The sequence below is a fragment of the Pholcus phalangioides genome, unplaced genomic scaffold (assembly GCF_987345545.1).
Source record: "Pholcus phalangioides strain wild (caught in Gottingen) unplaced genomic scaffold, Ppha-v1.0 ptg000011l_1, whole genome shotgun sequence".
Taxonomy (NCBI): Eukaryota; Metazoa; Arthropoda; class Arachnida; order Araneae; family Pholcidae; genus Pholcus; species Pholcus phalangioides.
In genome coordinates, this window is record NW_028301604.1 from 16,594,896 (window position 1) to 16,621,434 (window position 26,539).

A 26,539-nucleotide genomic window follows, 5' to 3' on the forward strand; every position below is an offset into this window, starting at 1 on the left:
GGCCCGGGGCCCATGATGTTCTTTAGATAGCCCTGGGCAGGTGAGAAGCCGAATTATTTCCTTTGCGTTAATTTGACTGTTCCGGAAAAAGTACTGTTTGAGAGCACCAAAATGCACACTTGCCCCTTGTTATGGAGTACATTTTTGTATCTGGTATTACCGTCCCAGGCCCAGTCTTTTTCGCTCAAGTTTGCTCAGCACCTCCGTTGTTAATGTATGGCTCAAAAGCGTGATATATCATGTGAATTTTTACTGTTGGAATTTTTTTTTAATTTTGTGTCCAATGAAAGCCCAAGCTGTCGCCCCCTGCAACCTGCCACCCGAATGCACAGCACCACTTGCACCCTCGCTTAAGCCGCCCCTGCTAAATTCATCTTCGCATCAGCTAGCTGTTAAAAATCTTCGTATACTTGAATGGAGTTAGAGCCGTATGCATCTAGCACACGGTGCATCCTTAGAATATGGACTATGTCCTCGTTCAGTTGGTCAGTGTACGGGGCTGCGGAGTGTAATGGGTGAGCCGCACAGCCCTTGTACGAGGAACGTTATCGATTGATCCATTTGGGGTGCATCATTTGCCTACTCAATCACCGGACCTATCATGCCTTGAAAAATTCTTTTGTGAGCATCTCAAAATAATAGTGTATGACACTCCTGTTGGCACCACTGAGGAATTGGTTGCACGCATTGCAGCTGCTGCTGGAGAAGTCCGAGACATGCCGCGATCTTCCAGAATGCAGTATTCAGAATTTCATGCGTCAGTGATATGAAGCATGCATTACAGCTCATGGACGACACTTGAATCTCCTTCTTTGACTTCTCTTATTCTTGTTAATGTACATTTATCATTAAAATGCATCACCTACACGGTGTCCTTTCACTGCATGCGTTATTTCCGACCCTGCATCGCCATGTGATTCCAAGTCGTCTGAGTACACCCTACTCCTCCTACAACTTTGTAACCCTGGTATTGAGACACCTGTGTGTGTATGTTTTATTTCATTTTAAAAATTTATTCTTCAAAAATAATGTGCATGTTTATGCACAGTCTTCATTTATTTTTCTGTCCAAATGAAAAGTTTCATCCTGGATCCAAAATTTCTGTGTATATTCACAAATATGATATTTTTTTTCTCAGGGATATGCGTACTTTTATTAAATAAAATACATTCATATAATGTATTTTATTAAATAAAAATTGTCTAATCAGTATAAAGTTCCATTAATAATTAAACTTTATTCACTCTCAGATTTCATATAGCATAATCATCTAGTCTAGAAATACATGCTTAAAATCACTCTGAAAATGTAACGGCATGTCGTTTTTTTACCACATTACCTTTTCATCTTTACACAGTCCTGAAAACGTAAGAAAGAATGCATTTTGAATGCATATTACCACTTAACAGCGCAATATTTTTCAACGGTAAATGTCTCTTTTTTTTCGATTTTCAGAAATTGTAAGAAAAATGTGTGAAAGGACGCTAATTTGGCTTAAATTTGAATATTTATCTAGAGGTATAAAAATTATTTAATTATTGCTCTAAGGGGTGGAAAAGTACACTATGGATAAACTGTTTGAGCCAGTATATATTTTTATATTTTTGCCGTTTTATATTCCTTGAATTTTACTCTTGCAATTTTAAATACGATACATAGTAAATAATTTCTCAAATTGTTGAACTGGTATCAGAATGAAAAGTGAAATAGGTTTGTATAACTGCATGATGAGATGTGTTTGATTAGTTCAGTCATTTTTTTTAATGTTGCTATATGAAATATAAAGGAAGACGGAACTCAAACGACCCCAAAAACAAGTTTAAAGATACAATTGAAAACAATTTTTTTTCTTGAAAGACCTGAGTATAAGATTTATTGAAAAAACAAGTTTTTCATAAATTTTTCTTTGAAAAAATTTCTTTAATCTAGTATACGATTAATGTCTATGAACAAACAGCATGGAATATATCATATCTTCTTGATGTTTTCACAAGTCCGTTCGTAGTTTACTAAACCATCTTGATTATTTTCTTTATGCAATAAATGCATATAAAACCTAATAATCAAAATCCACTTAGTAAATTGATGCATGAGGTAGGTAATGCTTCCTTCCTCTCCCTTTGTTGTCACTTGATATGATTTGGGCTTTTGAAAGAGAAGCCATAATAACATTTGATTTGATTTATAATCATTCTCAGCGGTTAAATAAATTCGTTGTCGAAATTAATCTGTAGTGAGCACAAGCCACTGTAAAATCAGGTTTGGATATTTCGATGTTCAGAGATTATTATCTATGTTTTTCTTTTTAACTCAACTGTGATATCGCCGTTTGAGTTATAGTAATGACAAGGAAGACTAGAAATACTAACAGTGTTGTTAATATTTTCCATTTCGTGGGTGTAATAAACAGCACTTTTTTGCTTGTAAAATATATAACAGACAAATCCTATCGTTCCAAGAAGCAGCAGGCTCACAACAGTAGTCGTTATCGCCACGTTCGATGAAGGCACAAAAACGCGAGGTTGAAACGATAAATTTTCGCATTGCTTCAAATCATTCTTTTTCAGCGAGTGAAGATATCGTCCGTCTAATCGTGGAGGTGTAGCACAGCGCATACAAGAATAACTTTCGTATTTGATATCGCAAATATTTCCATAAAGAGGTGATTTCCTCATCCACATTAACAAATGTAGCACATTGCAGCGATCACATGCCCACGGGTTTGAGTGAAATCGCAATATCGATAGAGAAGTTGCATTTTCAATAAGTTCCAAAGATGAAGCATCAATTTCTTCCATCTTGTTGTGGGACAAATCAAGTTCTTCTATGGATGTCATGGAACTAATAGCGAGAAAAGTAATGTTAGAAATTAAATTATGGGACAGATCGAGTATTCTAAGATCCCCATTATTCAAAAATGAATCATTAGGTAGTTCAGTGATACCGATTCCTGAAAGGGAAAGCTTTCTCAATCTGTGGATGCTGTTTATAGACGATGAAAGTTCATCGGGATCTACAGGATTAAAACTCAGATCCAGACTCTCTAACGAATTGGCAATGGGATAGAATACGTTATTGTCTAAGGTCCGTATGTGATTACGTGAAAGATCTAGCTGTTGTATTGTGAGATTGCAGAAGGCGCAGGGGTGTATCTCTGATATTTTATTATTAGACAATCCTAAGTAGCGTAGGTGATGCCCATCGAAGGTCTTATCAGCGATGGAGCCCAAGTTGTTTCCATCCAAATGTAAGTACTTGAGCTTTCGAAGATGTCGAAATTCCTCTGGTGAAAAAGAAGAGAAAGAATTGTTCACGAGATCCAGTTCTTCCAGATTCGATAACTGTTGATAGATGAGGGAATGTAGTTTTGTCAAGTGACAGCCTTTCAAGTGAATTTTTTTCAAGGGTCTTATATCTTTCAAATTTTCAGGGTCGATGTCCGTAAGAGGATTTTCACTCAAGTCAAGTTCTTCCAGTTTCACTAGCATGTAGAAAAACCGTGGCACCAAACTCCGAAGCTTATTTTTAGAAAGATAAAGTTTTGCTAGATTCGGTAATAATCTAAAAGGCGCTGAAGGTGCTGCAGAGATGCAGTTATAACTCAAATCTAAAATTTCCAGTTTCTGAAGTCCGTTGAAATCCATATCAGTAATGAAACAGATGTTGTTGTGACTCAAATCTAGAATACGCAATCGGCTTCCTGGCCAAAAAGAGCTATGGCCTATTGCCGGTAAGTTGGAAAACGTGATACGCACTTCTTCAAGTTCATAAAATTCCAAGAAAATTCTGCCGATGGAAAGTTCATTTTTATTTTTCTCCGGTGCTGTGATTATCAAAATCTGAGCATTTTTATCCATGTGAGTTGTAGGAATTTCGGTCAAGTTACCTTTGTCACAACGTACCCTTTTATATCCGTTTTCATCGATGTCGCATAGACAAGGCTTGGGGCATTTCCCAAAAGCAGCACATGAGAGAAGTAAAACGATTGTTAGCGCAGTATAAATAGCATTTTTCAATTCTAGATTTCTCATGCTGCAAGTACTCTTGAGCTGTAAAGAATAATAAAAATATTTTAGTCTCGATAAACGTTATTTTGAAATCGAAATATTTCAATTTTACATACGTACAAGAAATACAGGCAATAAAATTCTACAATATCTTCACTAAAATTTAAAAAAATAGTTTCTTATCGGTTTATTGAAAGTAGTTTTCATGAGAATTGTAATGGAAAAATGGAAATTACTCTCATGTTTACAAGTCAAGATTGATTCCAATCTTTTTAAAAACGCTACGCGTCAGCTATTTTTTTTCTCCGAACATTCCAGTCGCAAGTTAATTTCTTTTCACCATTGAACCATTATATCGGCAGAGAAAAACATGAATCAAATAATACATAAAGTGTACTATTTTGGAAATCTCTTAATTTGTCCTTCGGGAATCTACATATTGAGATTACAGTGTATGTGAGCGCGTATTTTTTAAAGAACGATCTGTGTCAAGAGTTAAACCATCAATCAGTTTCATTCTTAATAATATCAGAATGATTAATTTTTAGTAATTTTCGTATGTTATTCTTCCTTGATGTCTTAAAATCATTTTGGAGAGCGTTTTTTTTCCTACCGACCCACCCACACCCAATGGATGTTCAATTTGAAACCACCACGCCCAAACTTTTACTTGAATTAAGTTGAGTACATTAGGGCATGCTGTAGCAGCATGGTAGAGTCTCCCCCCCCCCCCACTCCACTCCAATTGGTATCATAACATCATAACTTTAAGTGGGAACTATTCTAATAAAAGATGTAACACAGTACACTTTTTTTATTAGCGCAAAAAACTAGTTTACTTTCGTTTTGAAGAAAGTACGAAAAAATAATGAAAAATTTAACATCATTCTTAGTTGTTTGAAGTTTTATCATGAGTGACTTGTTGCTGCTAAGCATTTTAGCTCATATGATTTTATTAATTTTGATAAACGAGTGAACTATAATTCTCTGTCAGTAGGGGGAATAATAGTCTTATGAAGAAAAAGATATATCCATTAACCCTCTCTGGTTCACCCTCATAAAAACGTATTGAATGCTTTTTAATATAAAAACGGATGTAAATTAGTATTCTTCGTATATTTTTAATCGAAACAATACATCAATTTAATAAATTAGCATGGATTTTTTTAATTAACTAAAATGATTTAATGAGGGTAAAAATACACAGTTTGGTTTGATTCTGTTGTTATGTAGATAAAATCTTGCTTAGCGAAATTGAATAATGTGTGGCTTGAATTTTATTTCCAGTCCCTTTAATTTTTAGTGCGATTTTATAAATCATTGAACACATAAAGTTCCAGCAGTTCACAAATAATGACACCAACAAGAAATCAACTCTTTCTAGATAAAAACAATATTGTACTTATATACGAAATATCCGTATATTTTGCACTAAAATGACACTGAACGATACTTGCACATCTTCTAATTACCAAAAACAACAAAAAATTGATGATTACTAAAAAAAGGAAAGAAATTGGTATAATGGGTTTTATTTCACCATATATTTGTCATGTATATTGAAAAATACGCAGGCCATCGAGGGTGATAATATTTTCCCATTCCCACGTAATTTTCTTGGCAATAAGGAGAGACAATGAATTTTTTTTATTATAATGTTTTGATGAATATCAGGGCCGCTGTGGTGGTCGAGTGGTCATAGTGGCGGACTCGCATCGTGGGGACCCGGGTTCGAGCCCCACCGTGGTGGTCGGCTGAAGTTGGTTTTCTGTGGTTCCCAACTTCAAGGCGCAAATCCGAGCCAATCTCCTCATTAAAAAAAGTCCACAGAGAGCAACAGGCCTTCAAACAGTACAAGTATTCAACCACTTCACTTCTGAAATATAGATGGCAGCACTGAAAAATCAGAATTGTGTTCGGTTTAAAAGAAAGATGAACATCAGGAGTACGTGTGTCATTCCACTTGACATCAAACTGTTAGCAACATTTTATACTTCTACGTGATACTAAATTTTTTTAGCCATTTTGTTAATGTTTAAGTTAATACCCTACTTGAGTTTTGATTCTGTGTGTGTGTGTGCTAATGTTTAGAAAATTAATTATCTATATACAAAAAAATTTTCTACTTCAAACATGAAAGACTTTTTGACAAGCATATCAACCAAGTTTCCCAAAACGTGTCGATTTTTGTCATTTTTAGCATTTACGCATTGGAATTTCGAAGAGAAAATCAAAAATATTGTACAATTTTCTTTTTTTTCATTATACAGTGCACCGCAAAAGTGTAGACAAGAAGTTTAGAAGTTTACCAAATTCGCTCTTATAAATTTAAGAAAAACCGAAATTTATTGAATAATTAAGGTTTTATAAAATTATTCTCTCTCTCTCTCTCTAAAAGTATTATTCGAACATTTCAATACCAAAGCAACGCTGTAATTCGTGATAAAAATAAGTTTTTACAAAAAGGTTGAAATTCGTGTTTGCAAAAAAGTTAAGACATAATAAAAAATTCTTATGATGCATTGTCGAAATATATAAATTCTACACCAATAGCGTCACTAGTGTACAGTATTTATGTTCTCCACGCTACATAGCATCAGTTTGAGATGCCGCGAGCAGTTCTGAAAAAGTAAAAAATCTTGAAGTTGAAATCGGAAGGGTAGAATTTCGGAAATTGCAGCTCTCTTACTACGTTCTAAAATGTCTATCTACCGAGTATTACCTGGAGGTGGTATAAATCGATCAGGAAGTCAATACGTTGCAGACAAAAGAGATGAAAGAAAAATCCATAGACTGGCATATACGCAAAGGATGACTGCGCAGAAATTTGAAAGTTCGTCTGGACTGTCAATGTGAATGGATAGGATACGTACAAGCATAGGCGTACGCAGGATTTTCTCCGGAGGGGAGGGATGTCTCAATTTTTTTTCTTCTTCTGAGGGGGGTTTACGTTTTCCCTACAAAATAACACCAATATCGGTCGGGGGTTATGACCCCAGTAACCCCCCCCCCCTCCCGTTTGCGTACACCAATTTGTACACATATACGAGAAACAGTTACGTTAGTATTTCGAAAAATTATGAAAGAAAATAGCTTTTGCGCTCACAGGGTTTCAACTTGAGCACAAAACGCATAGATTACAGTGGGCTCGCAAGTGTGTGCCATATTGGCCAAAATGGTATTCAGTTATTTTCAGCCATGAGAAGAAGTGGCACCCAGATGGATCAGATAGGTGTAGTATTTGCACGATTTTTGCGCAAAGAGCCACGGACTAATTGTAGTCATAGACAAGGATTGATTACCACCCTTAATTACATGTCGTAAATTTATTTGTTAATGATTTGCTCTATTTTAACAATGGTCGAGATCACACTTCATATTGAGAGCATTGTCTAATTATGGCCATGCAACAGCATTAATTTTAATCTCTCGTTCAACAAGTTTTGAAAACATAAATAAAAATAAATATTGGAGGCCAGAATAACTATAAACCTTTACGCCCGAGTGGCATGGTGGTAAGATGCTGTCACGATCCCGGGTTCGAATCCGAGGGAGGATATAGTTAAGATATTTTCCCTAACGAGCTTGAGGCGACCACAAGAAGACAACGCCTTCATTTCAAACCCATCTCATTAATGGCAGTAAATTGCATAGCGATATGGCCAGAGTTAGCATTTGGTGAAGTAGTAGTAGTAGTCATAGACAACGGCCGCTGTGCGGTCGTGTGGGCATCGTGCTGGACTCTCGTCCTGAGGATCCAGGTTCGAACCCCGTTGACACCACAGTGGTGGTCGGATGAAGTTGGTTCTCTCCGGTTGTCCAGCTTCGAAGTGCGAATGCAAGCCAGTTTCTCAGAAAAAGTCTCTCCGCAGAGAACAGGCAGATCTACAACACGATTAAGACATAACATGAAAATACAAGCATTTACATCTTAACTTTAGAAAATGGAAGACATGGCAGCATGAACACTAAAACAAGCGCAACTCAACAACATATATACGTTAGAACCACACATACACTCTGAACACACATTCCGGCATGTGCCGATTCGTTAGAAATTCCACAGAGGAATGTGTACGAGGTGCATGTACGGTTAAGTAGTAGTCAGAGAAGGTAGCCGTTGTGGTGGTCGAATGGTTATAGTGACGGACTCGCATCATGAGGACCTGCGTTCAAACCCCACCGTTGCCACAGTGGTGATCGGCTGAAGTTGGTTTTCTATGGTTTCCGACTTCGAATGCGAGCTGATCTCCCTGTTAAAAAGTCTCACCCACACAGAGCAACAGGCCTACAACGGTAAAATCTTCAATCATTACACTTCACTCATAGTTAGAAAAATTGATGACAGGTGGCAGCACTACACATAACAAACATTACACAGAACAGAAACAAAGTTTACGTTAGATTCATAACACGAACATGCACATACCAACATGTACCAATTTGTTAGAAGTTCCTCAGAGGAATGTGGACGAGGTGCATATATGTGTTTAAGTAGTCATAGACAAGGTGGTGGTTCACTGATTGTTTCGGCTGCATTCTGCTGCAATAAGCACGTATCAGTAGACCTGAGGTATAAATTTGGTGGCCTGTCACCAAAATGTTCAGCATCATATATAGACCCCCAGAGCAGAGATCTTCAACCTTTTTCCAGTCTCGAGCACTGCCTGTACCCACCATCAAAAGAAGAGCACCCTTACGGCAAGTTTAACATACGAATGCATGAAATGACAATGATTTTACATCTTGAAGGCAATTCCTCCACGGTGTTAAATTGGAATGTTGATCAATCGCTCGCGAGTACGAAATCGGACACAAGCATTGACACTCTGGGTACTTCGGGGAGCACCATGGTGCTCGCGAGCAACGGGTTGAAGATGTCTCCCCTAGAGCATGATCTGGTTAATCTCTAGCTAGTCTCCTGTGGAAGTTTCAGCATGATAATGTTGACATATCGTAGTCGTAGGCAGATCGTTTTATCAGGTTTATCTTTATCTATTTAAAGCCATCTTTGGGGCATTTTATTGCGAGTTTTATGAAAATAATTGATAGTATTCATCTGTAACAGATCTTAGAGATTCATTGATAGTTATTGGGATAATTTTGAGCCACAAGCAATACAAGACTTGATTTCTTCGATTCCTCCATTAACGGACTTATTAAGGAAAAGGTAGACATCCGAATAGATGTTAGATAATTTTTATTTTGCTGAAAATTTGACTTCGTCTAAAGTTTTGCATCAATTGTTTGTATGCCACTTTTGTTTATTTTGTCATTATGTTGTCTATAAAGTGCATAGTCTAATTTTTTTTACTTTGAAAAAAATACATGTTCACCATTATAAGTGATAATTAATTTGTGATTTTGAAATTAGTTAGTGTTCAGATACTGTGTGATCTCAACTAGTGTCCAAACTTTTGCGGTGTACTGTAGAAAATCAACCTTTACTTCATTATAAAGTTGTTGTCTAGACTGAAAAAAAAATCATGATACTGTATTATGAAAACTGTGTAATTTGGCTTTATATGATGTAAGTTGCAGCTTAGGACACAAAGGAGCTCTAGTTGTTAGTATCAAAAAGCTCGGAAAATAACAAACGAAGGATAACAAGGAAAACGCCATTTTCCTTTTTTTCCTATTTTCTCACGATGTATGAACTAAAATATAGTTCGAAGAAAGGAAGATGCGATTTTTTTGTTCTCTTTTCTAGCCATAAAAGATGCGGCCTCGCATGATTTATGATTCATAATGTCAAGGCAGGAAACCATCATATTCAACTTCTTCAACTATCGCAACTTTGATAAAGTTCTTTCCTTTCTAAATCTGGGGGGAATAGAAGGAAAAAAAAAATGCTACTTCTTTTTCTTTGTGTTTCTTTCTGGGAACAAGGCCAGGATTATATATAAAAGTTTGATAAGAGATCTTTTAAAAAACTTGAAAAATTCAACCAATAAGGTTATCTGTTACATTCGAACAAATGCAATCGGTAACTTTGTTACATTTTCAAGTTTTATAATACGACTTTAATCAAACTTTCATAGCGTAATCCCGGCGTAAGGAGAAAAGAGCCAACCCAATAGAAGAATTCAAATAAAAAACGAAGTTGTATTAACAATATTTCGACGAAAAGTACGAAATTCTCAGCTTTTTCCCCTCCAATTTAACTTTTTGATTGAAAAGCACAGTAGCCCATCGTTACAACGCGCATTTTGATATTTCGCGCCTTTTATTAGAACCACTGTGGAAAATTTAGCTAACATTAATACTAGATCAAGTCATCGGTTAAATCGCGTCCCGACATGCGCATGGGGGGGGGGGGAGTTATCGTGTATTCAAATCAAAATATATAAGATTTTACGAAATTTTTTGAAAAGATAATTAAAATGCTAGAAACAAAATAAAAGATAGATGTGCTATAAAACAAATTTTGTTCCTTACTGCCTGAGGAACGTAACTCCACTTTTTGCGTTTTTCAGTATCTAAATTACTGTAATTACTGTATCACTGTAATTAGTTTTAAAATCATTAAATTGAGGTTTCTCTTTTTTTATCTGTGCCATGAAGTATTTCACCGAATTCTTCGTATTTCTTGCTATGGAAAGAAAATGTTAAAGAAAAAGGTGTTTTTATACATTATTTTGTACGATAATTTTTTTAAAACATCAAAAAAGGTTATTTTTTACTAATGTACATCTAACTTTTCAACTTGTTTCGTTGCCTCCTATTATTTGGAGCCCTATGCAATTGCACAGGTCGCACTGTCCTAGAACAGCCACTGCTATTAGAAAGGCAATTGTTTTTCACTTTTTTTGCATTCAAGAGAGAAAAAATACATGTACTAATCTTGATTTAATTGCAGATCCATCGTTGAAGTAAACGCGAGTAGAAACATTGATTGCCAGTAATAGAATAAAATGTTAAGTAGCATCTAAGAGCTGCGGCACCAAAAGAGATTGCCGGCGGGTTTAAATCTTGGTGCAGTTAGGACCGAAATCGGGTGGAAGCTGGTGGATTTGGTGCCCTGGGTGCTGGACCTGGGGAGATTTCACCCTTTTACAGCTCATTCAGCATTATACGGAGGGTGTCAAAATGTGTGCTCGCTCCAGCTGACCAAGTATCTATTTGCTGCGCCAAGACTAGGCAATATATTGAAGGAATCTCCTAATATCTACTCTAAGGTTTGGACTACTGGAAAAAATGAATGAAACACAATTACATTTTTTTCGAGTGAATTCAAACTTTTGTGGAGATACAATACTATTATTCAGTCGATAAGTGCCATATAATATGTATTTAAGACAAATCATTTACTTCAACATCAACAATATAGCAAATAAACAGACAAGATAATAACGGCAGAATGTGCGACAGGTGAAAGAATTTTTTGTCTTCTCATTCTAGGTTGGAATTATGGCGAGGTACCAGATTGATCTAAAAAGGAATCATAGGTCGGTTGATCGGTGATGGTAACTAGGGGCGTAGCTGCTTTTTGCGCCGCACAGCAACCTTCTACAAGCGGGAGAGGATCAAGACGAAAAGAATTGTCTCGGGGGGAAGATGAAGATTTTTGGGAGGAGAAGTGCACTGGACACCAGACACATGCACGCGACTCCTTTCTCAAATGAATTAAACCCAAGAACAAGAGACACGTAAAAAAAAAAGAAAAGAGGAGGAAGTCTCACGTCATTTATACGTCCTTCCCATCTTGTTTGCTTGCATGTAATTTGATGGACATGCGACAGGCTCCCGTAACGCGTTCCTTGATGTAACTGCGCATATAAGCCAAAGTTTATCGGATAAAATTTCCTTTTTTTTTTTCATTTAAATTTTGTTAAAAAATTTTAACATATATATATACAAATATATACAAATACAAACATATGTTACACGACACAAAACACACACACATATAATACATACACTATGTAGCCCCAAGGGACTATGAAGTCCGTCCAGCAGGCCTATATGATTTTAATCACATGATTTTGTCCCTCAGCAACAGCTCTTTCCTTCATTAGATGTATTTTAGTATATAATTAATATGAATTGGTGCAATAATTTATTTCAAAGTACTGCATTAATATCTGTGTTTTTGATCATAATAAAGACATTGTAATCTGTATTTTTATTACTATTTGTGTAATTACTAGAGTAGATGAAGTTCATTATTTTCGGTGCGGTGTAACAAAAACTTTTTTGAATTTTTGCTTAATAATACATCAGAATCACTGCAGATTTCTTTTAAGTTATTATGAATGGTAACACTTCAATCGTTTGATTTTTAGCTCTATGTTTCATTCTGATTACGTGGGAGATTTATGGTTTTGCCACCTCCTCCCGACCTCCCGTTACAGTCTAGTTTTCTTTCCCACCATTACTCAAATTTTAAGATCTTTCGAACTTACCGCCATGAACTTACAGCTGGCTTGGTTCCTCAGTAAATGTCTCTATATAGTTCCAGTCACCAAAACCCATTCTTCAACGGCTCAACATGAATAAATAAAGCGGTTGATAACTCATGAAAACAATATTCAAAATGACCAATAGAATAATTTTGTCAATATATATTTCGTTCTTTGTCATCTTAGTTCAATCCGTGTCACAGACGTATTATTATCTTTAGTCTGTGGTTCGTGACCATCAGAGATATACGTAGGGAGGGGCACAGGGGGCTTGTGACCCCCCCCCCAAACGATAAAAAATGAAAAATAATTTTTAAATATCTTTATAAAATAATAAACCATATATATTGCATTTAAAAATATGGAGTTTTTTGCAAAAAAATGACTTTTCGGAACCTGATCTGCATGTCAATAATTGGAGGTTTTGGCACACGGAGGCTGTTATTTAAGTTATTTCTTTTTATCTATACGACTCCACAAAAAAACTACAATATTTTAAGAAACCGCATGTTATTTGAAAATTTTTTGTAATTAGAAGTATACTTCTAAAACCAGCGATTGCAAAGATATAAAATGAGATATATAAGAGAGGTCAAACAATTGTAAACATTCTGTAGAAGGCTCCCTCAAAAGTCTAGTCAGAGGCCAATTAAAAATCCCAATCTGGGGGCCCTGCTGTATAAATTTGGGGGGAGGGGGCATGGCTATAGTTTCTAAATCACTGTCAGGGGCCATTCGAGTATTTTCAAAAATGTCTCAGTACATTTTTAGCCATTTTTGACTTCCCCCCCCCCACCCCCCGTGAGCAAAATTTTGTCAACGCCGCCCCTACCTCCTAACACATATTGGCTCGCCCCCTCAGACGATCAAAAATTTATTTTTGATGTAAAAAGATATTTAAAAAAATAATATAGGAAGAAAAAATACCTTTATCTGCAAATCAATTTCTGTTAATTTCAGTGCTATTTGATTCATTACAACCCGCCCCCTAACCCTTTTGTGCCCCCCTCCAAAGGTGGATCCTGCGTGCGCCTATGATTGGATTGCCCTTCGAGAATATACAGAGGGAGTGAGAGACTACCACCCCCTAACACTGGTGTAGTGAACTTTGCTATGTATTCACAGGGATTATTTTTCACATGATTATACTGAACACACTATATTTTTATCCTGTTTTTAAGTTTATTAATTACTGGTTTAAGTTGAGAATTATTTAAAGAAGTGGTAATTGCCGTTGTGCTAGTTGGTGAGAAGTACCAACCATTGAGCTCTCGTCGTCTTCATCATGGTTTCTCTGAATTCTAGACATGTTAATCTGGAATTAAGAGAAACCATGTTGATCTTGATAATGGCAAGATGGTCACTTAAAAACAACCATTTGAGTAATTTGAGGTAATTCCTTTCTATTTAGGTATGGATGTGATTAATGGAATTATTGCGGATGTGTCTGATCTTGACGAGCCAATGATTGCCAATTTTTTTCCCAGTGCAAGGTGAGTCCACACCAGGAGTGATCAAGTATTTCAGGGAAATAGTAAATAAATTACACAAAATCGTTGGCTTCTTTTTTAATATCCCACCTACGCACAAACCAGTTGCGGTCACTGCTTTCCATGATACAAGAAAATTGTTTTTACGAGTAGTAGTTTCTCTCTTTGCTTGTCCCGTAAGTCATCGCGGCTTGTTTTCTCGTCCACATCATACAGGGGCATAGACGGTACAGAGGTGGGACGATGGATGATAATCTACGGTGAACCACATCCCCCGGTTAGAAGAACATGCATCCGCTTAAGTACGGGAGTCTAGCAAATCACTCAAAGATAACTTATGTGACGCTCTGAGTGGACACAAAACAGTTTAGCTACCCCCCCCCCCTATAAGTTCGACAAGATGTGGGGGGGGGGAGCAGGTCCGTAGAGGTCCGAGAGTTCTACTGGAGAAGGAGGTCTATAGAGGACTTAATAAAGGGGAATGTCAGCTCAAGTGCCCAAAAACTAGGGAAAGGTTTTTCTCGTTTTTGGCATTCCCAGTAAAGATGTTATTAGGGATATCTCACATTTTTATAAAGAGTGGTTGGTGACGTAACATCATTCAAATTCCCCCCCCTCTCCTTGTCATCAAAAGTCAGCAAATCTTACCCCCTCCCCCCCCCATCGATGCTGTTGTAATACTTGAATAGCCCCCTTACGAAGATTGCTGATTCTTTTTTTTTTTCGCTAAGAACGTCAAAATCTTTAGGACTGACCCAGCTCAATCAACACCAGTAACTAGTACACGGATGAACTGCAGGAGATTGTTGGTTTCTAGGAGTAAATGAACCGAGAAATATAGCCAATGCTAAGGCTCTGGCACGATGTGGTAATGTGTGCCCTATCCTATAATACGTGAAATCGGCTCCAAAAAAAATTTCTCAAGCTCGCCGACAAATCTGCATGGAGCTTGTGATGAATTTCTTAGGGAAGATAATTTTTACTACATTCCTCAATCTCGTGTGCATTTTATTAATGTGCTTTCCAAGCAAAAATAAAACAACTGCAGTAAATTGTTTCAAAGTTTTCAAATTATTTTTGTTGTGGTGATTTCGCGATGCTGCAACATGATCATGATATATGTATTTCTATCTTGCCGGAATTGCATTTTGCCTTCACATTCTTAAAAATCATATTATATACACACCATCTTTGTTTTTTTCTATCCTCAAACGACGAACGCAAAAGTAAAAAGTGTTAATTTTCTACGAGATCACAATTTTTAGTTCTATAATTATTTTTTTATCTTATAATTACTTTTATATAGCGCCGTAATGGTATTTATATTTTAGACTTTAAAATTTTTTTTATTTCATTTTTATACATGAAAAGTACTGAAGTTAATTATTATTATTTTTTTCAATTTCGTACTTCATTTTTTTTGTACATATATGTAAGTGAAACGCAGTCCATTAAACGTCTTTTAACGCAATATGGCGTATTATATTCATTTCCTAGGGCATAAACTTTATTATTATTATTTTTTCAGAAATATAAGACTAGAAGGTGCTCATTAACTGAAGCAAGAAATCTTTTCTTTTCCCGGGATAAATAATATTTATGGAATTCTCGTGTAATGTGTATGATATGGGAGTTTCTGTTTGCTTCTTTCATGTAATTCATCAATGTAATTACTCGTGTTCCCTGTTATCAAGATACTCTTTTACTTTTTTGGGTTGGCTCTTGACAAGATGTGAAAAATTTGGTTTAGACACTGCAAATTTTAATGGTCCTAAGCTTTCGACGTACCAGTGGTGTAAAAAAAAATTAAGCCCAGCCGCAAGAAACAAAAATCAAAAACAAATTGAAGTATATATGATGAACTAAGTCTTTTTTTATACTGTTATAGTAAAGACGTTCTAATAATAAGGTGCTCTTTCAAAATAAATTAGAACACTTTATATTAAAAAAAAATTCTATAAAAATATGAAAACTTTTTTTCTCAAATAATATTATGAAAATTCTGCGTCTTCGTTGTGCGAGCGCTGTATTTCAACATAATTAGTGGAATAGCTCGAAAAAGTCATAAATATGGGATCAGAACGAATTTATATATATATAAAGTATATATAATACAAATTAAGTCAAGAACGAAATAAATAATAACTGAAAGACGTATGGGTACAGAATAATGTTTATAAATTCTTCACAATATTAATTGCTTTTAATAATATCCCGTCTTATCCGAGGATGATGCCACTCTCCATACAAAGGTTCTTAGCAGTTGACTGATGCGAAGATATATTTAGGACAGAGAGTAAATTCTACTGCCCTTGCGGGGAATCGAACCCACGATCTCTTACGTAAAAACGGGGGGTTGTTTCCTCTCTCTCTTGTCAGGAGAGCGGTCTAGACCAGTGTTTCTTAACCTTTTTTTTGCCTGTGGCCCCCTTTGAACCATATTTTTTTCTCGTGGCTCCCCTGTCTTACCCAGAGTTTTCAACTCTCATCTAGAAGCAAGACCCTTTATACGTATTGAAATGATTTTTTTCAGTGAATTTATACTGAACGAAAATTTTGCAAATAAGATTGGCCTCGAGACCACCAGCCTCGAATTTATTGATCTCCCTACTAGTCCGAGATCTATCAGGACCGTCTCAATATCATGGGCCCCCCCTCCTTAGGCAAAGTGATGCTATGGTAGTCCAATACTTTAGCTGGAAATAAACAGCCTACATATTTCCTATTTATTTTCAAAATTAATTGTACTATACAAAATATCATAAGGTGGGGTCACTTATGGGCATGAGGCCCCTCACAAGAGTGGGACTGACAGAGCTACAGCCCGGGGCCTAATATGGTTTTCATCATTTTTTTTTCATACAATAAATTTCATATCTGAAAAATTTAGCCGGGGACTTGAGAAAAACCCCATCCTAGGGAACTTGTTGCAAAATGTAGGTGGTGAGGCCTGGGTGGGTCCATGCCCTAAAGAAGGCCCTGGTTTTATGAGTGGTTTTGTTGGATTCTCTCTCTCACTGTAAGTGTTAGTCACTAATATAAAATCGTTATTTCTTCACACCTTAATTTTTCTTCTCAGCTCTCCAAACCACCTGTCATGGCCCCTTTCTCCATTTTCTTCCGTGGCCCCCTTGAAGTATCCCAGTACCACAAGGGGGCCATATGGCCTCCTGTTGAGAACCACTGGTCTAGACAACTGAACTACAAAGGCAACGAGCGTCTCAATCTTTCCTTGGAGTTCGTGTGCACTGAATGGGACCATACAAAGACGGTCGGACCTAATTCAGGCCAAAAGATTTCTCTCTTTTTAAATACATCTTCGCATCAGTTAGTTGTTAAAAACCTTAGTATCCGTCTTGTAAGTAAAATATATTTAGTTATATATAGGCAGATAAATTATGAAAAAGTCTCTAATAAAGAGCACGTAAATCCTCATAGTAGTTCTATTTCTTTAACAGCAACTATAGTCGAACGCAGGTATAACGACATTAAAGATTTTTACAGACTCTGCAAAATTTTGTCGTTATAACTATAACCGAAGTGTTTTTATAATCGAGGTCGACGTTTTAAATGCTTTTTTTTGACAGAAAATATAATCAGATGCAATCAAATACCATAAATTAAGTTTTTATTTTATTGTGATTAGGGTAACTGTATCTGATTGAGAATAATATGTGAAATCAGTATCACAAATACGAAACATTTATGAGCCATAAATATTTGAGATCGATTCATAAACACGTGATTAAAAAAAATATATATTATTCAATTTTTTAAATTTAAAATCCAATCCAAAATTTAATTTTAAATAAGCTGGAGTCAATTAATTCATGAACTGAACAATTTTCTGTTTGAATTAATTTTTATTCAATTACATTGATGTCATGCTATTTTATCATGCACACAAGGTGTTGGCAATACCTTTGTTTTCTTAATTTTCAAAAATGTACAAAAAAGAGTATATATATATTTATATACATATATAATATAGCACATACAATCGAGGAAATGCGTACCAAATTTGAAATAAATCAGTGGGTAACTAATAATTTTAATGATATTTCTACTACAGCATAGTTTTTGAAGGATTTTGATCATGTTAAAAGATATGAGACCCCACCCCCTAAAAATTAATTTTGATCTATTTGCAAGTTTATAATATTAATTTGCATAATAAAGAGAAAAGACACTTTTTACTTTGTTGAATAACTAATACTCTCTTTGTTGAATAAAATATGGTTTTCATGGAAGAGTCAATTATAACAATATAGTACTTATTCGATGCTAATAATGATAATAATAAAAAGATAGATAAGTTTTTCTCATATAATGATGTAGGTAAATTGTTAAAGCTAAAGTTATCAATTATAAACACTCAAGATGAAGATATAAACGTGAAACTGATTGGGGGAGAAATAAAAGCCATCCTAACCCTTGGAAAAATGTCCCGAAGTGAAAGGTTCTCTTCTTATTCAATTTGATGCATCATTTTTGAGTCACAGAATGACGTGCAACCAACAAGGGCGTGTCTGTTTCCGAGAAATGGATATAATTCGTCTGCTCCGAGAAAAACATGCCATCTTCTGAATTAACCATTAATGAAAGAAATTTCATTAAGCTTTATATTTCCATTACCTGTCTACTGAATCAGAGGAAGAAAAAAAATCGTACAGATTTCGCATTTTGCAAAAGGAGGAAAACGATAAATTAATGTTCTAGAAAAAAATATCCTTTTTATCGTCTCGCATAATTTTTTTTGTCCCCCCCCCCCCCAGTGTAACAAAATATTACCGCAAAAAATCGCGATATTTCTTTTTTTGTTCAGGATCGATTCCATCTGCTTTTAGAAATTTTGTATTCGCTTAATTGTTTTCTCGGTGGAAAAGAAAGGTAGATAAAACAAATATCAGACGGCTTAAGAATCGACACTAATTGCTTGGCTGTGTTTCGTGTGGCAGAAGACAGTTTGCACGAATAGCAGGCGGCTGCCAACAAATTCTGATGGATTCCCCCTCACCGAATTCCCGAGATAATGGCTTAGAAAACACGGTAAGAGAAATCAAAGTTATCGGCTGGCAATCTCCCCCCATGCTCCCCCCGGCAAGTACAACACAAGTACAGCCGAGAGCTCTCGCGGTTATTGCCCTGTTTCAAAGCAGGAGGACGTTTGGGGAGTTGGTCATCCCTTTGTATATAATATGTCATCACAGTCTACAAAATGATTTTTCATCTTCGCTATGGACATCGAAAACCCTTCGACGGCAGGGTGGTAATCATTCTAATACATTTCTAGATAACGATATTTTTGTCTAATTTGTCTTTTCTTTACTATTCTTTTACATTTTTAGTTTTGATAAAAGAGCTATACTCTATTTATATAAGTATAAACACGTGGTAAAAACAGAACTTTTGAAAGTGCGTACAGTCCGGGAGAATCGATCGAAAAGTTATATTGAGCGAGTTGAGACAATCAATTAAGTGAATATATGGAGAAAAAAAACTAGAAAATAAACGGAGTTTACTCTTTGGTGAAAATGTTTTTCCATCGGACACGTACTAGTCACGACGGATATCCTATTTTATTACTCATAAAGTTGAAGGCAAAAAAGAAATTGATAGAGCATTGTGAAACTGTTACGGCCTTGATTGAGAGGATTATAAAAAGAAGTGGGAAACCGTACCGGCCACTCTACTCTGATCGTTAAAAGTTGTTCGGTACACTTATTTTGAGCCCTTCGCTTTAATTGCTTGGTCAAAACCTTTTATACCTTCTAGAAAAATTATAACAGTGTCTGCCGTGATTCTTGTGGTATTACCAAATGTTCTGTGAAAATGCCGTTCATTTGGGAGTTGGGTTGATGCGATGCTTTTCCGAAAATTTCACATGTTTTGTATATAGAATTACCATATACGTAATATTAAATATACCAAAAAAAAACTATTCTTTTTTAAAAATTATAAAACGATATTTTTTTCCGATGGTTTACTATTAGAACAAGATTTAGCTGCTATATGGAAAGTACAGGGTGGTTCTTATAGAACCGACCCCATGAATTCGCTAAGAATTCGGTAGTGAATGCATGTAAACAGCTAATCGTTGAGATATACACTTAGTGACCAAAAAAATTAGGAACATCCCGCTACTCCCCGCTAATACCGTGTGGGACTTCCTCTGGCTTTGATGACAGGAGATATTCTTCTAGGCATGGACTGAAGGGGACGATATCATCAATCACACTTCCTTTAATTTCGAATAAGGAATAAATTTGATTATTAATTTTTCGCGATATGTATATGCTTTTACATTGGTTTGCTTTATTTTGGTTATATTTGATATCCATATTTTATGGGCATCTTTTTTTGTCACCTCGTGGGCCATTTTGCTTATTGTGGCATTTGCATTTTTATAAATTTCTGGTAATAATCAACATCAGTTCAAGATAATTTGAAGATAAATGTTCCCACACATCACCAGCTTTTTTTTTAATTTTACTTTAAGAATATTTATTTTCCTTCCCACTGAATAAAAAAAGTTTTATTTTGAACTACAATAAATATTCTTGATATTGAATTTTTTATTCGTATTATATTTAATTTATCTTATAATATAAATATATATTAAATATACAGGGTAGAAAGATACAAGCTGCAAGTCCTAGTGTGGCCTCTATCTCATCAACCGTTCGTCGTAGAGCTACGGTTCTATTTTAAAAAATGCTCAAAATGTGTTCAGAAATCACACGGTACCAAATTCGAGAGTGGAAATACGGTGTGTCACAAAATAAAAAATATAAATTTTTATACGTTCCATCCCGTTCTCTAATTTTCAATTAGAAAGTTGTTGCCTTGTCTTTCCTAAGACGAACAAAAAAAATTCTCGGTTTCCAAGTGCAATATTTGCCGAGATATTTGAATTAAAAAATTACAGAAAAGTTAAGAAAGAAAAGCATAAATGAGGAAAAGGAGCGTTGTTCGTTAGTTTATGCTGTTCTTTCCCAACTTTTTTCTGTTTTTTTAATTCAAATATCTCAGCGAATATTGTACTGGCCTCAGGAGAGACAGAGCAACAACTTTCTAATTAGAAGTTAGAGAAGAAGGGAGATGTATAATAATTTAGGTTTTTTATTTTATAACACATTGCGTTTTCACTCTCAAAACTTTTAGAGTGATTTCTGAGCACATTTTGAGCATTTTTTAAACTAGAAACATAGCTCTACGACGAGCGGTCAATAAGATAAAGGCCGCATTAGGTCTTACAGGATAGTCCCCTGTAGTCCTAAGGACTTACAGGACTTACACCCTGTATAATAATTATACACATACAAAAAGAATACTAATGATAATTGTAATAGTAGTAATAATAAGAGGATAATTCCCCTAATGTAGTACAGGGTGGTGTATTACAGTACAAAGAGAATAATAATAGTAATGTATACAAAGAGAATATTATTCTGTTTTTATCAAAGATCTTTATTAAAAATAAAAATCGTTACAATTATGCAAAATCATAAAATTACTTCGTTATAGTTTACAAAAAATACAGAATAAGATCTCTTAGCCTTGAGTAAATAATAAATTATTTTTAAAACAACTGATACGGAAACTGAATATAGGATTTTCTATGAATCCAATACATATTTTTCTCAGTGTGGTGAAAGGACTAATAAAAATTTTTTTGCAGATTTTTCAATATTGACCTGGTATTTTTTGGATAAATACTTAAATAATGTGTCTTAGAGGAGAATACAGGAGATTGATCTTTGCCGTTTTATTAGGCGGCACTCTCGTCACTGACGACTACTTTCTTTGCAATACTACTATCAATGTAAAAAAGCCGAATTACCCCACGAGTATTCAGATAGGAAATATTTTGGGCATACGTTTATATAACTTTAACTCTCTCTCTCTTTGAGACATTTTTGAAATTCTACTGTGTCTATAAGTATTTTAAAAATACACCATCAAAGCAAAGAGTATCGTGTGCTTTCTGATTTTTTATTTCATTCATAGAAACATATATTACATATAGCTGCCAAATTATTGTTTTTTTTTTTTTTTTGCTTTGTTTTGCTCTCACAGAGAATTGTAATTATATTTTGGAAAATCAACTTGACTTAAGTTTGAAGCAGTTCGAATAAAAAAACCTGAATTATCATAAACAAAGTAAGTACAAAGGCAAAATCAGCATTTATTAACCTTTTTTCTATATTAAATGATATATGATCGTCTCCTTGATTTTTTTACCACCAGTTTTTTATTTACTTTATTTGCACGAAAAAAACATTAATTGAAAAAATTGCGTTCTTCAATCAGGGTAATATTTGTCGGCACAAGTATATAAAAAAAGATTTCGAAACACTAAACAAAAAAGAAACTGAAAAAAGTTTCGAAAATATGTTCAGAGAACATTAAATTAATTTTCTCCGTAAAAAACGGAATTGGTGCACTGATGATCTCCGTTGCTGCTCTTTTATTTTTAGCATCCCTTTGCAAAAAGCCGGAAAAAAAACGAAATATCCTCTTCTCATCTATTCACACACATCTACAGAATAAACTATGACTAAGATAAAGTATAATAAAAATAAAAGGAAATTAAATTTAATAAATTATATTTATTTTTAACAAATTTCAAACTAAAATAAATGCAAACTGATTGAATATAAAAATAATATTATTATATAATCAACCATTTTTTATCTTTTATTCTGATAAGAGAACAAACTGAGGTACATCGAGACCAACTTTACATGAACTCATTTCGTACTAATATTTCGAGTTTATCCCCAATTTTAACATCCCACCTGAATACTTGAATTATCGTGTAATACAGTTTAATAATAATAATAAACATGAATCGATAATAGCACATGTTAAAATTCGTAAAAAATTTTTTTTTTAAGTCAATAATTAGAAAATTAATACAGGGTGTGTGGACGAGAAGTCCTGAAAACACATTTTGAGAATTAATAATAAATCAACCAATTGACTTAAAAAAAGTGCGGTTTAAACTAAAATAATTATTTGACCTAGAGTATTTTTTTAATAAACTAAAAAGTTAAAATTTCCCTCACAGGTGGCATTATAAAACAAAAAAACCACATAAAATGCAACAGAAACTAACTAACAGAAACATAATTAAAATGACAATAATTGTCATAATTAAAAAACATTTTAATTATGACAATTTGCGTTACATAAAACTATCACATTTCAATATGAGAGCTCGGCTACATCTAAACGGGTGAAAAGGTGCTCATGTTGAAATGTGATATTTTATGTAACGGAAATTGTCATAAACACATTAATCATCGTGTTGAATTTTATGTGCTACGTCAAGTTCCTCGTTTTACAATGCCACCCGTGAGTGATATTTGAACTTTTTGTTAATTTATCAAAAAAAAAAACCTCTGGCTCATGATAAGTATTTTAGTGCAAACCGCACCTTTTTATGTTAATTGGTTTATTTGTTGTTAATTTTTAAAACGCGTCTAAGACATCTCATCCAACCTGTAAATCTTATTGTTAAGAAAGTATATTTAAATGTTAGTTGCTCTGTGAAAATAGGTTTTTTAAAATTTCAGTTGTTTTTTAAAAAAAAAATTGTGATGTATATTGAGATGTCGAAATTTTTTATTTAAGTAAATAAATAATAATAATAATTCTTTTCCTGAAAAAAAAAATGAAATGTTATAGATGAAACGATGGCCAATTTTCTATATGACCATCACTCGCCTTGTCCTCTCTCTCAATCTCTTAACAGATGGCAGAATTCTCAAGGAACTGGATTTATTTTGTTGCTATATACTTGCATATAGAGTTACAGAACTTTTTGTCTTGTTCTTTCCTCTCAATCATATAATGAAAAGCCTTGTACCCTTTGCAAACATGAAGGAGAAATAATCGAACAACATCAACTGTTTACGTTGAGAGAGAAAGAAACCCTAAACCTGAGAATCACACAATTCTTGTCGTCAAAGTATTTTCATCTAATGATAATCAATCAATAAACGCGCGTATTAAACATTTCATTAGCATTCTTGTTCAGCAATTCAATAAATAGAAAACTATTTACGGAGAATTAGCCTAACTATCTAAAAATGAAAATTAAACTAATAGTTTCACAAAAGATTTTTATGGGACAATTTTTCTATAAACAATAAATTCCAACTTGAATCAGAAAGAAAAAATTAAAGGGAAAAGTTTTCGTTGACGTATAAACTATAGAATAAATCTATTTAAACTTATGAAATTTAAATTCATTCTTTTTTCCATGTACGTGCTATTATTCGTTTTTGTTACTATATTATAAGGAGTATCAGAACTTTCTTCCATTACCGAACCAAAATATCGGTTTTGAATGGCATCCAAATTGATATCTGAATTTTTTTTCATCCTTTCCTTTTCTGAAACCAACTTTTTCCCCTACTCGTAAGAGAAAAGATTTAAGATTTAACAGATTTTTAAGCCAAATGCATTACCCAATTAATGACCCAAGATTTGATTAAATTAAGTTTCGCGCTGTGATGCTTTAGAAAATATCTTTATAATGACTACTTTATTTTAATCTCGCCTGTGTGGGGATCCGTTGCGTGTTCATAAAGATTCTGTGAAGTAACGGATAGGATAGTTTAATGTTTGAATAACTCATATGAATTCAGTAGAAACGTCCATATTTTCAGGAAAAAATTAGTTTTCTCGTTTTTTTAAACTTTTTTTAATAACCCTTCTTTTCTTCCTTTTTTCTAATTTATCTCGATAGTTTTTTCACCAAGAAAAGTTAATTAATTTTGAAAGTCATATCAATATAATTAGAAATATTATAACCTGTTCTTATGGACTGGTATTCGAGGGAAAAAGATCGAATTAAAACTCATTAATGAGTAATAGGTATTTACGGTCTTGTAAAAATTGTGATGGAAACGGAGAGATGTGTGTAAGCTCGTATTTAGCTTGTCCAAAAACTTCGGAAAAGTTTTATATTTTTCGTATATGTATAAGCACTATTATAACTCATCGATAAAGTAACGTTTTTGATCGATACTTTAGTCATCCAGAAAAAAAAATGGAGCTTTTTTTAAAAAAAATTTTAAAGCATAAACGCTAATGTTTGGAGACTTTGATACTTGAAAAAAGACCAGCATATTGAAATGGCTTCACTCATTTCTGGCGATGATATAATTAACATTTTTAAATGGTTTATAACTAACTTCCAAATCATTATACCAAAATCGAATTTATAGAATTGTAGTTTTTTTTTTTCTTTTATCGAATCTTGCAGTATTTTTTATGTATGAAATATCCAAATCATGAAATGGTTTCTGAGTATGTTCGTCGTTGAGCGCGCATTAACGCGAAGCTGGAGTCGAAATTTCGCGCTTTCTTATGCGTATCCATTTAAAACGCGAAGCACGCAATCGCTCGCCAACAAAAACTATATATCCAATTGTTTTTCCCCAAGTGGAGCACAAACTGAGAATACTGAGTCGGGGTAGGCTCCTTGGTTCCGCATCATCCAACTTCAGAAACTTTGTCAGACGGCAACAACGAAATCGATAAGTCAAAAAACTTTGGTCCCTCCCACAACAAAGTTCTGCGAACAAATCTAGCTCTTACCATGCGCTATAGGGATTGACGGTATAAATATACACACATACTTACATAAACTTAATGGTATTTTTGAGTAGAGGCGAAAACATATTTTTATGTACATATGAAAGTTATTATCTGCTAACGAACTCGACTTTTCAAGTGAAAAAATGTCGCGTTAGCTTGAGTAATTTTCAGTCGTGATAAATATGATGTGTTAATAAAATTGAAACATACCAACAAATTTTGATTTTATACATAATAGTTATATATTTTTGTCTTTTGTTATAAAAATCTAGGTAATATGTCTTATATATTTCATGATGGATAATGATCATCTGACTGAATATAAGTATCATTTCTCCCCGATTTCGAAACATATTTTAAATCAATATGTTTTCAATCAAATTTAATTTGACATTATAATATTACTAGAGGCGTATTTACATTTATATGTATGCTATATTGTTATGTTTTGTTTGTCAAGATATAGCATGGACAACATTAGAAAAAGTGGCAAAAAATAAATTGGGCAACTTACTGGTAAACCACACATATAAATCTAACTCTGAATATTATTATTGACATTATTAAAGAAATTAGATTATGAAACACCAATTGTGTGTGTGTGCGTGTGAACTAATTTGCATACTCAAGTTGTTGAAATGGAAATTCAAAAAGTAAAAAAACTTCATACTCACCTATATTAAAAATCCAGAAACTTTTTGTTTTTCGTTATAAATTATTGAAACGGGTTTTTTCAGTTAGTAATAGTTCATCTATTTTAATAGATTGTGCTTCAGAAATAAATACGAAAGTTTTGTTTTTCTTCCCTCAGTTACAATTGTTTCTCCACAATAATACTTTTGAACACGGAATATTTAAAGCATATTTCCGGAAACTCTTTTGGGAAAAATGCATTTTTGGTCAAACTTTTCTTTCGTCTTCTTCGTGAAGCTTCTTCGCACAATACAGATAGAACCATAACTTTTGAAAGTTTTTCGGACCAAACAAATATTCGCATTTGATAGGGACGGAGTTTTTGTATAACACG

At 34.2% G+C, this 26,539-nt stretch overlaps 1 protein-coding gene across 1 annotated transcript; it reads right to left on the reverse strand.

Annotated features, from left to right (window-relative positions):
* Positions 1 to 1,964: 1,964 nt before the first annotated feature.
* LOC149080139 (uncharacterized) lies at positions 1,965 to 26,539 on the reverse strand. The gene is made up of 2 exons (XM_089238590.1): positions 26,187 to 26,539; positions 1,965 to 4,049 (listed from the first exon to the last, which is right to left on the reverse strand). Exon 2 carries the CDS (start codon positions 4,029 to 4,031, stop codon positions 2,292 to 2,294), a length of 1,740 nt encoding a protein of 579 aa, XP_089094716.1. The 5' UTR covers positions 4,032 to 4,049; positions 26,187 to 26,539; the 3' UTR covers positions 1,965 to 2,291.